Source organism: Coturnix japonica, unplaced genomic scaffold (assembly GCF_054131305.1).
Source record: "Coturnix japonica strain WE unplaced genomic scaffold, WE-NBRP24 Scf111, whole genome shotgun sequence".
Lineage (NCBI taxonomy): Eukaryota > Metazoa > Chordata > Aves > Galliformes > Phasianidae > Coturnix > Coturnix japonica.
In genome coordinates this window covers 20,666-36,308 of record NW_028189014.1, presented here as the reverse complement: position 1 = coordinate 36,308, position 15,643 = coordinate 20,666, and the positions used below count along the sequence as shown (strand labels likewise).

The following is a 15,643-nucleotide window of genomic DNA, read 5'->3' as shown; positions in this document are numbered from 1 at the left end:
AGAACCACAGCCGGGACCCCCCCCCATCAACCCCCCCCCCCCTTTTTAAACTCCCCTATTTAGGACCCCCCCATTTAAACCTACAGCCGGGACCCCCCCCATTAAAGCCCCCCCATTTAAACCCCCCACCCCCTTAAACCCTTCCCCTAAGCCCCCCCCCATTCAAAACTACAACCGAGACCCCCCCCCCTTAAACTCCCCCCATTAAACCCCCCCCCATTTAAAATCACAGCCGGGACCCCCCCCCATTAAACTCCCCCATAAACCCCCCCCCATTAAAACTCCCTTCCTACCCCCCCCATTTAAAACTACAGAGACCCCCCCCCATTAAACCCCCTTGAAGCCCCCCCCATATTCCCCCCTATATTTCCGCCCCCCCCCCCATATAGTTTAACCCCCCCCCCGTTCCCACCTCGTTTCCTCCGTTTCCTCCCCTCCGTTTTTTTTTCCTCTCGTCGCCGTTTTTAGGGGGGGGACCCCCCTCGGAACCCCCCCCCCCCCCCTTAAAGGGGAACCGAACCGAACCGAACCGAACGGAACCGAATGGAACCGAACGGAACCGGACGGGACGGAGCTGAACGAGGCCCCCCCCCCCCCCAACACACACAACATGGGACGGGCCCGGGCGGAGCTGGGGGAGGGGACAAGGGAGGGAATGGGGAGGGATGGATGGGGAGCAGAACCGGAACCGGAACCGAACCGGAACCGGAACCAAACCGGAAACGGAACAGAACCGGAACCGGAACCGAACCGGAAACGGAACAGAACCGGAACCGGAACAGAACCGGAAACGGAACCGAACCGGAAACGGAACAGAACCGGAACAGGACCGGAACCGGAACCGAACCGCGGTAGGGAATGGGGATGGGAATGGGGGAGACGAACCGGAACCGGAACCGGAACCGAACCGGAAACGAACCGAACCGGAACCGAACCGGAACCGGAACAGAACCGGAAACGGAACCGAACCGGAACCGGAACCGGAACAGCGGGAGGGAATGGGGATGGGATGGGGAGACGAACCGGAACCGGAACCGAACCGGAACCGGAACAGAACCGGAAACGGAACAGAACCGGAAACGGAACAGAACCGGAACCGGAACAGGACCGGAACAGGAACAGAACCGGAACCGGAACCGAACCGCGGGAGGGAATGGGGATGGGATGGGGAGAAGAACCGGAACCGGAACCGAACCGGAAACGGAACCGAACCGGAACCGGAACCGAACCGGAACCGAACCAGAACCGGAACAGAACCGGAACAGGACCGGGGGAGGGAATGGGGATGGAATGGGGAGACGAACCGGAACCGAAACCGGAACGGAACCGGAACCGAACCGCGGGAGGGAATGGGGATGGGATGGGGATCAGAACCGGAACCAGAACCGAATTTTGGGGCTGGAAATGGGGATGGGATGGGGCACAGAACCGGGAATCGGAACCAGAACCGGAACCGAACCTCGGGAGTGGAAATGGGGATGGAAATGGGGATCAGAACCAGAACCCAAAACCAGGTCTGGAAATTGGACCAGAACCGGAACCCAAATGGGGACTGAAAATTGGACCAGAACCAGAACCCAAAACCAGGGCTGGAAATAGGGACTGGAAATAGGGACCAGAACCGGAACCCAAATGGGGACTGGAAATAGGGACTGAAAATCTGGACCAGAACCAGGACCCAAAATAGGGACTGAAAATAGGGACTGGAAATAGGGACCAGAACCGGGACCCAAATAGGGACTGAAAATTGGACCTGAAAATACAGAACGGAACCAGGACCCAAATAGGGACTGAAAATAGGGACCAGAACCAGAACCCAAAACCAGGGCTGGAAATAGGGACCAGAACCAGGACCCAAATGGGGACTGAAAATCTGGACCAGAACCGGGACCCAAATAGGGACTGAAAATAGGGACTGGAAATAGGGAGCAGAACCAGAACCCAAAACCAGGGCTGGAAATGGGTCCAGAACCAAGACCCAAATGGGAACTGAAAATAGGGACCAGAACCGGAACCAGAACCCAAATGGGGACTGAAAATTGGACCTGAAAATACAGAACGGAACCAGGACCCAAATAGGGACTGAAAATAGGGAGCAGAACCAGAACCCAAAACCAGGGCTGGAAATAGGGACCAGAACCAGAACCCAAATGGGGATTGAAAATACGGACCAGAACCAGGACCCAAATAGGGACTGAAAATAGGGACTGGAAATAGGGAACAGAACTGGACCCAAATAGGGACTGAAAATGGGGACCAGAACCAGGGCCCAAATGGGGACTGAAAATTGGACTTGAAAATACAGAACGGAACCAGAACCCAAATAGGGACTGAAAATAGGGACTGGAAATAGGGACCAGAACCAGAACCCAAAACCAGGGCTGGAAATAGGGACCAGAACCAGAACCCAAAATGGGGACTGGAAATTGGACCAGAACCAGAACCCAAAATGGGGACTGAAAATAGGGACTGGAAATAGGGACCAGAACCAGGACCCAAATAGGGACTGGAAATAGGGACCAGAACCGGAACCCAAAACCAGGGCTGGAAATAGGGACCAGAACCAGAACCCAAATAGGGACTGAAAATTGGGTCTGAAAGTCCAGAACAGAACCAGAACCCAAAATAGGGACTGAAAATAGGGACCAGAACCCAAATGGGGACTGAAAATAGGGACTGGAAATAGGGACCAGAACCAGAACCCAAAACCAGGGCTGAAAATGGGGACCAGAACCAGGGCCCAAATGGGGACTGAAAATCTGGACCAGAACCAGAACCAAATGGGGCCTGAAAATGCGGATCAGAACCAGAACCCAAATAGGGACTGAAAATAGGGACTGGAAATATGGACCAGAACCAGAACCCAAATGGGGACTGAAAATAGGGACTGGAAATGAGGATCAGAACCAGAACCCAAATAGGGACTGGAAATGGGGACCAGAACCAGGGCCCAAATGGGGACTGAAAATAGGGACCAGAACCAGAACCAGAACCCAAAATGGGGACTGAAAATAGGGACTGGAAATAGGGACCAGAACTGGAACCCAAATAGGGACTGGAAATATGGATCAGAACCAGAACCCAAAACCAGGGCTGGAAATAGGGACCAGAACCAGAACCAAAATGGGGACTGAAAATTGGACCAGAACCGGAACCCAAATAGGGAGTGAAAATAGGGACTGAAAATATGGACCAGAACCAGAACCCAAATGGGGATTGAAAATATGGACCAGAACCAGAACCCAAATAGGGACTGAAAATAGGGACTGGAAATATGGACCAGAACCAGGACCCAAATAGGGACTGAAAACTGGGTCTGAAAGTCCAGAACAGAACCAGAACCCAAAATAGGGACTGAAAATAGGGACCAGAACCGGAACCCAAATGGGGACTGAAAATTGGACCAGAACCAGAACCCAAAACCAGGGCTGGAAATAGGGACCAGAACCGGGACCCAAATGGGGACTGAAAATTGGACCTGAAAATACAGAACGGAACCAGGACCCAAATAGGGACTGAAAATAGGGACTGGAAATAGGGAGCAGAACCGGAACCCAAATAGGGACTGAAAATAGGGACTGGAAATATGGACCAGAACCGGGACCCAAATGGGGCCTGAAAATCTGGACCAGAACCGGGACCCAAATAGGGACTGAAAACTGGGTCTGAAAGTCCAGAACAGAACCAGAACCCAAAATGGGGACTGAAAATAGGGACTGGAAATAGGGAGCAGAACCGGAACCCAAATGGGGACTGAAAATACGGACCAGAACCAGAACCAGAACCCAAAATGGGGACTGAAAATTGGACCTGAAAATACAGAACGGAACCAGGACCCAAATAGGGACTGGAAATAGGGACCAGAACCAGAACCCAAAACCAGGGCTGAAAATAGGGACCAGAACCAGAACCAAATGGGGATTGAAAATATGGATCAGAACCGGGACCCAAATAAGGACTGAAAATAGGGACTGAAAATAGGGAACAGAACCGGAACCCAAAACCAGGGCTGAAAATAGGGACCAGAACCGGGACCCAAATAAGGACTGAAAATGGGGACCAGAACCAGAACCCAAATGGGGACTGAAAATTGGACCTGAAAATACAGAACGGAACCAGGACCCAAATAGGGACTGAAAATAGGGAGCAGAACCAGAACCCAAAACCAGGGCTGAAAATGGGGACCAGAACCAGGACCCAAATAGGGACTGGAAATAGGGACTGGAAATAGGGACCAGAACCGGGACCCAAAACCAGGGCTGAAAATAGGGACCAGAACCAGAACCCAAAACCAGGGCTGGAAATAGGGACCAGAACCAGAACCCAAATGGGGACTGGAAATAGGGACCAGAACCGGGACCCAAAACCAGGGCTGAAAATAGGGACCAGAACCCAAATGGGGACTGAAAATTGGACCAGAACCAGAACCGGGGCTGAGGCCTGAGAATTGGGCCCATTACTGCGCTATGGGGTGGGGGGGCCAAACAAGAAGGACAGGGGATGTTCTATGGGGTGCCCCCCCCCCCCATTCTATGGGGCTTATGGGGCCGCCGTGATCCCAAAATACCCCATAGATCCGTGTAAATGGGATCAGCAATGGGGATTAAAGGGGGGGGGACAGGGGGGGTCATGTGGGTGGGATTACGTGCTTATAGGGCCCCCCCCCCACACACACACATATGGCCCCATAGAAGTCAATGGGATGGGGATATATGGGGGGGGGGGCACGAAGGGGGGATTTATGGGGGGGGACAACAAGGGGGGGTATATATGGGGTGGGGGGGAGGATATATATGGGGGGGGGGATATGTGGGGTGAGGGGGGATAACAATGAGGGGATATATGGGGGGGGACACAGGGGGGGGGATATATGGGGTGGGGGGTATATATGGGGTGAGAGGGGACACCAATGGGGTGTATATGGGGGGGGGGACACGAAGGGGGGATATATGGGGTGGGGGGGTATATGGGGTTGGGGGGACCAAGAGGGGGTATATGGGGGGGGGGGACGACACCAAAGGGGTTATATATGGGGGGGGGGGGGGGGGGAACGACACCAGGGGTGGATATATGGGGTGGGTGGGGGGATACCAATGGGGGGATATATGGGGGGGGGGCACAAAGGGGGCATATATATGGGGTGGGGGGGGGTATATATGGGATGGGGGGGGATACCAATGGGGGGATATATGGGGAGGGACATCAAGGGGGGGTGTATATGGGGTGGGGGGGGGACCAAGAGGGGGTATATGAGGTTGGGGACACCAATGGGGTATATATGGGGTGGGGCCCCCTCCATTATCCCCAATGGAGCTCTAAGCCACGCCCCCTCCATTATCATAAATGGGAGCTCTAAGCCACGCCCCCTCCATTATCATAAATGGGAGCTCTAAGCCACGCCCCCTCCATTATATCCAATGGGAGCTCTAAGCCACGCCCCCTCCATTATCCCCCATGGGAGCTCTAAGCCACGCCCCCTCATTATCCCCTATGGAGCTCTAAGCCACGCCCCCTCCATTATCCCTATGGAACTCTAAGCCACGCCCCCTCCATTATCCCCTATGGAAGCTCTAAGCCACGCCCTCTCCATTATCCCCAATGGGAGCTCTAAGCCACGCCCCCTCCATTATCCCCTATGGGAGCTCTAAGCCACGCCCCCTCCATTATCCCCAATGGAGCTCTAAGCCACGCCCCCTCATTATCATTAAATAGGAGCTCTAAGCCACGCCCCCTCCATTATCCCCAATGGGAGCTCTAAGCCACGCCCCCTCATTATCCCCAATGGGAGCTCTAAGCCACGCCCCCTCCATTATCCCCAATGGAGCTCTAAGCCACGCCCCCTCCATTATCCCCTATGGGAGCTCTAAGCCACGCCCCCTCCATTATCCCCAATGGAGCTCTAAGCCACGCCCCCTCATTATATCCAATGGGAGCTCTAAGCCACGCTCCTCATTATCATAAATGGGAGCTCTAAGCCACGCCCCCTCCATTATCCCCAACGGAGCTCTAAGCCACGCCCCCTCCATTATCCCCTATGGGAGCTCTAAGCCACGCCCCCTCCATTATATCCAATGATGCTCTTAAGCCACGCCCCTTCATTATCATAAACGGGAGCTCTAAGCCACGCCCCCTCCATTATCCCCTATGGGAGCTCTAAGCCACGCCCCCTCCATTATATCCAATGGGAGCTCTAAGCCACGCCCCCTCATTATCCCCTATGGGAGCTCTAAGCCACGCCCCCTCCATTATCCCCAATGGAGCTCTAAACCACGCCCCCTCATCATCATAAATAGGAGCTCTAAGCCACGCCCCCTCATTATCACAAATGGGAGCTCTAAGCCACGCCCCTCATTATCATAAATGGGAGCTCTAAGCCACGCCCCCTCCATTAATCCCAATGGTAGATTTAAGCCACGCCCCCTCCACTATCCCCTATGGAGCTCTAAGCCACGCCCCCTCATTATCATAAATGGGAACTCTAAGCCACGCCCCCTCCATTAGTTTCTGTGGGAGTCCTAAGCCACGCCCCCTCCATTATTCCCAATGGGAGCTCTAAGCCACGCCCCCTCCATTATATCCAATGATGCTCTTAAGCCACGCCCCTTCATTATCATAAACGGGAGCTCTAAGCCACGCCCCCTCCATTAGTTTCCATGGGACATCTTAAGCCACGCCCCCTCACTCATTCCCGCTCTCTCTTCGCGGCACTTCCGTCGCGCTTTGATGACGCTTCACCCTGTCACGCGGTACAGGTCACGTGGCGCCCAACATGGCCGCCCCCACGGGGGCGCTATGGCGGCGGTTGCTGCGCCACGTTTCTTCCTTCCGGGGTTTATGCAGCGGCGCCGCGGCGGAACAGGCCGAAAAAGTCACGTGGGTCCGGTTGGGTTGGGGGTATTTCCGGTATGGGGGGGGGTCCCGGCTGAGCCCCGTGTCGGTCCGTAGGGTGAACGTGGTGTTCGTGGATGGAACAGGCCGCAGGGTGGAGGTGACCGGAAGAGTCGGGGACAACGTGATGCGGCTCGGGAGGGACAACGGGGTCAGCATCGAGGGTACGGGATGGATATAGGATATATAGGGGATATATAGGGGATAATGGGATATATATGGGATATATGGGATCCTATAGGGGATATGGGAGGGACAACGGGGTCAGCATCGAGGGTATGGGAACGTATAGGGACCCTATAGGATATAATGGGATCCTATAGGATATAATGGGATCCTATAGGATATAATGGGATCCTATAGGGGATATATGGGATCATATAGGGACAACGGGGTCAGCATCGAGGGTACGGGATTGTATAGGGTATATAGGGTATAATGGGATCCTATAGGGGATATATGGGATCCTATAGGGACAACGGGGTCAGCATCGAGGGTACGGGATATATAGGAACCCTATAGGATATATAGGGGATATAGGGGATCCTATAGGGACAACGGGGTCAGCATCGAGGGTACGGGAGCGTATAGGGTATATAGGGTATAATGGGATCATATAGGGTATAATGGGATCCTATAGGGGATATATGGGATCGTATAGGGACAACGGGGTCAGCATCGAGGGTACGGGATTGTATAGGGATCCTATAGGATATATAGGATATATGGGATATATAGGGGTATATGGGATCATATAGGGGATATGGGAGGGACAACGGGGTCAGCATCGAGGGTACGGGAACGTATAGGGACCCTATAGGATATAATGGGATATATGGGATATATAGGGGATATAGGGGATCCTATAGGGGATATAGGGGATCCTATAGGGACAACGGGGTCAGCATCGAGGGTACAGGATTGTATAGGGGATATGGGATATATAGGGGTATATGGGATATATGGGATCCTATAGGGACAATGGGGTCAGCATCGAGGGTACGGGATGGATAGGGACCCTATAGGATATATAGGGGATATATGGGATCCTATAGGGTATAATGGGGATATATGAGATCCTATAGGGACAACGGGGTCAGCATCGAGGGTATGGGAACGTATAGGGTATAATGGGATCATATAGGGTATAATGGGATCCTATAGGGACAACGGGGTCAGCATCGAGGGTATGGGATTGTATAGGATATATGGGATCCTATAGGGGATATATGGGGATATAGGGGGTATATGGGATATATGGGATCATATAGGATATAATGGGATCCTATAGGGGATATATGGGATCCTATAGGGACAACGGGGTCAGCATCGAGGGTACGGGATTGTATAGGGGATATGGGATATATAGGGGTATATGGGATATATGGGATCCTATAGGGACAATGGGGTCAGCATCGAGGGTACGGGATGGATAGGGACCCTATAGGATATATAGGGGATATATGGGATCCTATAGGGTATAATGGGGATATATGAGATCCTATAGGGACAACGGGGTCAGCATCGAGGGTACGGGATTGTATAGGGGATATAGGGGATATATAGGGGTATATGGGATATATATGGGATCATATAGGGGATATATGGGATCCTATAGGGACAACGGGGTCAGCATCGAGGATACGGGATGGATATAGGATATATAGGGTATAATGGGATCATATAGGATATATAGGATATGTGGGACATATGGGATATATAGGATATATGGGATATATAGGGGTATATGGGATATATGGGATCCTATAGGGACAACGGGGTCAGCATCGAGGGTACGGGATCATATAGGGACCCTATAGGATATATAGGGGATATATGGGATCGTATAGGGTATAATGGGGATATATGAGATCCTATAGGGACAACGGGGTCAGCATCGAGGGTACGGGATATATAGGGTATATAGGGGATATATAGGATATATGGGATATATAGGGGATCCTATAGGATATAATGGGATCATATAGGGGATATGGGAGGGACAACGGGGTCAGCATCGAGGGTACGGGATTGTATAGGGACCCTATAGGATATATAGGGGATAATGGGATCATATGGGATCCTATAGGATATAATGGGATCCTATAGGGGATATGGGAGGGAGAACGGGGTCAGCATCGAGGGTACGGGATCCTATAGGGTATATAGGGGATATATAGGGGTATATGGGATATATATGGGATATATGGGATCCTATAGGGACAACGGGGTCAGCATCGAGGGTATGGGATTGTATAGGGATCCTATAGGATATAATGGGATCCTATATGGGATATATGGGATCCTATAGGGACAACGGGGTCAGCATCGAGGGTATGGGATATATAGGGTATATAGGGGATATATAGGGGATATAGGGGATCCTATAGGGGATATATGGGATCCTATAGGGGGTATATGGGATATATATGGGATATATGGGATCCTATAGGGACAACGGGGTCAGCATCGAGGGTACGGGATATATAGGGTATATGGGATCATATAGGGTATATGGGATCATATGGGATCCTATAGGATATAATGGGATCCTATAGGGACAACGGGGTCAGCATCGAGGGTACGGGATTGTATAGGGATCCTATAGGATATAATGGGATCCTATAGGGGATAATGGGATCATATAGGGAGAACGGGGTCAGCATCGAGGGTACGGGATTGTATAGGGGATATGGGATCATATGGGATCCTATAGGATATAATGGGATCATATAGGAGATATGGGAGGGACAACGGGGTCAGCATCGAGGGTACGGGATGGATATAGGATATATAGGGGATATAGGGGATCCTATAGGGGATATATGGGATCCTATAGGGGGTATATGGGATATATATGGGATATATGGGATCCTATAGGGACAACGGGGTCAGCATCGAGGGTACGGGATATATAGGAACCCTATAGGATATACAGGGGATATATAGGGGTATATGGGATATATGGGATCCTATAGGGACAACGGGGTCAGCATCAAGGGTACGGGATTGTATAGGGATCCTATAGGATATAATGGGATATATAGGGGATATATGGGATCCTATAGGGACAACGGGGTCAGCATCGAGGGTACGGGAACGTATAGGGATCCTATAGGATATAATGGGATCCTATAGGGGATATATGGGATCATATAGGGAGAACGGGGGCAGCATCGAGGGTACGGGATTGTATAGGGTATAATGGGATCATATGGGATCCTATAGGATATAATGGGATCATATAGGGGATATGGGAGGGACAACGGGGTCAGCATCGAGGGTACGGGATGGATATAGGATATATAGGGGATCCTATAGGGGAGATATGGGATCCTATAGGGGAGATATGGGATATATATGGGATATATGGGATCCTATAGGGACAACGGGGTCAGCATCGAGGGTACGGGATCGTATAGGGTATAATGGGATCGTATGGGATCCTATAGGGGATAATGGGGATATATGGGATCCTATAGGGACAACGGGGTCAGCATCGAGGGTACGGGATCATATAGGGACCCTATAGGATATATAGGGGATATATGGGATCGTATAGGGTATAATGGGGATATATGGGATCCTATAGGGACAACGGGGTCAGCATCGAGGGTACGGGAGCGTATAGGATATATAGGGTATAATGGGATCGTATGGGATTCTATAGGGGATATAGGGGATATATGGGATCATATAGGGACAACGGGGTCAGCATCGAGGGTACGGGATTGTATAGGGATCCTATAGGATATAATGGGATTCTATAGGATATATAGGGGATATATGGGATCCTATAGGGGATATGGGAGGGAGAACGGGGTCAGCATCGAGGGTACGGGGATATAGGAGGGATATAGGTTGTATGGGGGTCCTATATGGGTTGTGGGGCTCCTATGGGGGTTACAGGGTGGGTGGTTCCTATTGGGGTATATGGGGGGGGGTCCTGGGGGTCTGTTCCCCCCCTCCCCCCCTATATATGTTCCTATAGGGGCGTGTGAAGCGTCCCTGGCCTGTTCCACGTGTCACGTCTACGTCAGCGCCCCCCACCTGGAGCATCTGCCCCCCCCCAGCGAGAGGTAACGACCCCATAACCCACCCCATAACATCCCCTATATAACATCCCCTATATAACCACCCCATAACCCACCCCATAACCCACCCTATAACATCCCCTATATAACCACCCTATATAACCACCCCATAACCCCCCTATAACCCACCCCATAACCCACCCCATAACCCACCCCATATAACCACCCCATAACCCACCCCATATAACCACCCCATAACCCACCCCATATAACCACCCCATAACCCACCCCATATAACCACCCCATAACCCACCCCATATAACCACCCCATAACCCACCCCATATAACCACCCCATAACCCACCCCATAACCCACCTCATAACCCACCCCATATAACCACCCCATAACCCCCCCTATAACATCCCCTATATAACCACCCCATAACCCACCCTATAACATCCCCTATATAACCACCCCATAACCCACCCTATAACATCCCCTATAACATCCCCTATATAACCACCCCTATATAACCCCCCCTATAACCCACCCCATATAACCACCCTATATAACCACCCCATAACCCACCCTATAACATCCCCTATATAACCACCCTATATAACCACCCTATATAACCACCCCATAACCCACCCCATAACCCACCCTATAACATCCCCTATATAACCACCCTATATAACCACCCCATAACCCACCCCATAACATCCCCTATAACATCCCCCTATATAACCACCCCATAACCCACCCTATAACATCCCCTATATAACAACCCCATAACCCACCCTATAACCCACCCTATAACATCCCCTATATAACTACCCTATATAACCAGCCTATAACCCACCCTATAACATCCCCTATAACATCCCCTATATAACGACCCCATAACCCACCCTATATAACCACCCTATAACCCACCCTATAACATCTCCTATATAACCACCCTATATAACCACCCCATAACCCACCCTATAACATCCCCTATATAACCACCCCAAGCCCCCCTATAACCCCCATAGCCCCCCTATAACCTCCATAAACCCCCTATAACCCCCCCCAAGCCCCCCTATAACCTCCCCCATAACCCCCCTATAACCCCCCCCAATTCCCCCTATAACCCCCATAACCCCCCTATAACCCCCATAACCCCCTTATAATCCCCATAGCCCCCTTATAACCTCCATAGCCCCCCTCAATTCTCCTATAGCCCCCCATAACTCCCCCAAGCCCCCCTATAGATCCCCCCTCCACCCCTATAAGACCCCTTAAAGACCCCCTTCCTCCACCCCATTAATTAATTAACCCTAATTAACCCCCCATTAATTAGGGAGGAGGACCTGGATACCCCCCCAAACCCCCCCTATATACCCCCATATACCCCAATATCAGCTCCCAAATCCCCCCCAGCCCTACCCCCACCCCTTAAGACCCCTCACACTCCACCCCTTAATTAATTAACCCTAATTAACCCCCTGTTAATTAGGGAGGAGGACCTGGACACCCCTAAATCCCCCCTATACACCCCCATATACCCCAATATCAGCTCTCAAATCCCCCCCCAGCTCCACCCCCAGCCCTATCCCCACCCCTTAAGACCCCCCCCCCTTAAGACTCCTTAATTAATTAACCCTAATTAACCCCCCGTTAATTAGGGAGGAGGACCTGGACATCCCTCCCCAAACCCCCCCTATATACCCCCATATAACCCCATTTCTCCCCACAAATACCCCCCAGCCCTACCCCCTCCCCTTAAGACCCCCTTCCTCCACCCCATTAATTAATTAACCCTAATTAACCCCCGTTAATTAGGGAGGAGGACCTGGACACCCCCCCCCCCCTCCCAAACTTCCCCCATACACCCCCATTACTCCCCATATACCCCCTCCACTTCCAACCCAACCCCTTTAAGACCCCCTTAAGACCCCCTTCCTCCACCCCATTAATTAATTAACCCTAATTAACCCCCCGTTAATTAGGGAGGAGGACCTGGATACCCCCCCAAATCCCCCCTATATACCCCAATATCAGCTCCCAAATCCCCCCTACCTCCACCCCCAGCCCTACCCCCACCCCTTAAGACCCCCTTCCTCCACTCAATTAATTAATTAACCCTAATTAACCCCCTGTTAATTAGGGAGGAGGACCTGGACACCCCCCCAAATCCCCCCTATATACCCCAATATCAGCTCTCAAATCCCTCCCACCTCCACCCCCAGCCCTACCCCCACCCCTTAAGACCCCCTTCCTCCACCCCATTAATTAATTAACCCTAATTAACCCCCTGTTAATTAGGGAGGAGGACCTGGACATCCCTCCCCAAACCCCCCCTATATACCCCCATACACCCCCATTACTCCCCACAAATACCCCCCCCACTCCTTAAGGACCCCCCCCTTAAGACTCCTTAATTAATTAACCCTAATTAACTCCCTGTTAATTAGGGAGGAGGACCTGGACACCCCCCCCCCCTCCCAAACTTCCCCCATACACCCCCATTACTCCCCATATACCCCCTCCACTTCCAACCCAACCCCTTTAAGACCCCTTTAAGACCCTCTTCCTCCACCCCATTAATTAATTAACCCTAATTAACCCCCGTTAATTAGGGAGGAGGACCTGGACCCCCCCCCAAACCCCCCCTATATACCCCCATATAACCCCATTTCTCCCCACAAATACCCCCCAACCCTACCCCCACCCCTTAAGCCCCCCCCCTTAAGACTCCTTAATTAATTAACCCTAATTAACCCCCCGTTAATTAGGGAGGAGGACCTGGACACCCCCCCCATCCCAAACTTCCCCCATACACCCCCATTACTCCCCATATACCCCCTCCACTTCCAACCCAACCCCTTTAAGACCCCCTTAAGACCCCCTTCCTCCACCCCATTAATTAATTAACCCTAATTAACCCCCCATTAATTAGGGAGGAGGACCTGGATACCCCCCCAAATCCCCCCTATATACCCCCATATACCCCAATATCAGCTCCCAAATCCCCCCCAGCTCCACCCCCAGCCCTACCCCCATCCCTTAAGACCCCCCCCTTAAGACTCCTTAATTAATTAACCCTAATTAACCCCCTGTTAATTAGGGAGGAGGACCTGCTGGACACGGCCCCTCAGCTCCGCGTGGAGTCCCGGCTGAGCTGCCAGCTGACGGTCCTCCCGTCGCTAGAGGGCGCTGTGTTCACCCTGCCCAGGGTCACCCGTAACTTCTACGTGGACGGACACGTACCCAAAGGACATTGACTCCAATGGGGGGGGGGGGGGGGCATAAAGAAGACCCCCCCCCAATATATAATGGGATGAGACCCCCCCCCATATAATGGGATGGGGGACCCCCCCACACTATGTTATAATGGGACCCCCCCCCCCCTGATTAAATAAAGTGTGTAGGAAGTGATGGAGATGTGGACCCCCCCCCCCAAATATAATGGGATCAGATGGGGACCCCCCCCCATATATAATGAATGGGATTGGGGGGGGGGGGGACCCTATATATATAATGGGATGGGGACCCCCCCCCAATATATAATGAATGGGATGGGGACCCCTCCCCATATATAATGAATGGGATGGGGACCCCCCCCCAAATAAAATGGGATGGGGACCCCTCCCCACACTACGTTATAATGGGACTCCCGCCCATATATAATGAATGGGATGGGGGACCCTATATATATAATGGGACCCTCCCCCATATATAATGGGATGGGATATGGGATGGGATATGGGATGGGGACCCCCCCCTATATATAGTAGGATGGGATGGGGACCCCCCCCCATATATAATGGGATATGGGATATGGGATGGGGACCCCCCCTTATATATAATGGGATGGGATGGGGACCCCCCCCCCATATATATAATGGGATGGGATATGGGTTGGGGACCCCCCCCCCATATATATAATGGGATGGGATATGGGATGGGGACCCCCCCCCATATATATAATGGGATGGGATATGGGATGGGGACCCCCCCCCTATATATACAATGGGATGGGATATGGGATATGGGATATGGGGTGGGGACCGCCCCCCATAGATAATGGGATGGGATATGGGATGGGGACCCCCCCCCCATATATATAATGGGATGGGATCTGGGATATGGGATAGGGACCCCCCCCATAGATAATAGGATGGGATATGGGATATGGGATGGGAACCCCCCCATATATAATGGGATGGGATGGGGACCCCCCCGCCCCAAATAAAACGTTATGGGGGACCCCCCCCCCCCCCAGGCTGATGGGTTTCTTTCTATAGGGGCGGGGTGGGGGGGGCAGAACCCATAGGACCCCCCCCTCCCTGCCCCATAGACCCCATAGGAGCCTCCCTCTCTGCCCCATAGACCCCATAGGACCGCCCCCCCCACACCCCATAGACCCCACAGGACCCCCCCTGCCCCATAGACCCCATAGACCCCACAGGACCCCCCCTGCCCCATAGACCCCATAGACCCCATAGGACCCCACACACACACCCCATAGACCCCATAGGACCCCACTGCCCCCATAGGATGCCCTCCTGCCCCATAGACCCCATAGGACCCTCCCTCTCTGCCCCATAGACCCTATAGGATCCCCCCCCCGCCCCATAGACCCCCATAGGACCCTCCCTCTCTGCCCCATAGACCCCATAGGACCCCACTGCCCCCATAGGATGCCCTCCCCACCCCATAGACCCCATAGGACC

The 15,643-nt window shown here is 52.4% G+C and overlaps 2 protein-coding genes across 6 annotated transcripts in view; one reads left to right on the top strand and one right to left on the bottom strand.

Moving 5' to 3' along the window:
* The window catches only part of S1PR2 (sphingosine-1-phosphate receptor 2), a 3,993-nt gene extending 3,269 nt beyond the window's left edge, over positions 1 to 724 (bottom strand). For both annotated transcript variants that reach the window (XM_085535199.1, XM_085535200.1), the window contains exon 1: positions 413 to 724. In XM_085535199.1, the coding sequence (XP_085391325.1) occupies positions 413 to 612 (200 nt within the window). In that variant the 5' untranslated portion in view covers positions 613 to 724. The remainder of the gene's footprint in view (positions 1 to 412) is intronic.
* A 5,914-nt stretch (positions 725 to 6,638) lies between these two features.
* Positions 6,639 to 14,345, top strand: FDX2 (ferredoxin 2). Of its 4 annotated transcripts, none has more exons than XM_085535201.1 (4): positions 6,639 to 6,868; positions 6,946 to 7,052; positions 10,880 to 10,967; positions 14,035 to 14,345. In XM_085535201.1, exons 1-4 carry the CDS (start codon positions 6,654 to 6,656, stop codon positions 14,189 to 14,191), a joined length of 567 nt encoding a protein of 188 aa, XP_085391327.1. In that variant the 5' UTR covers positions 6,639 to 6,653; the 3' UTR covers positions 14,192 to 14,345. The 4 variants fall into 4 exon arrangements, with proteins under 4 accessions (XP_085391327.1, XP_085391328.1, XP_085391329.1 ...); XM_085535203.1 differs by having other exon boundaries at positions 6,756 to 6,873; XM_085535202.1 differs by lacking the exon at positions 6,946 to 7,052 and having other exon boundaries at positions 6,639 to 6,873.
* The last annotated feature ends 1,298 nt before the right edge of the window (positions 14,346 to 15,643 follow it).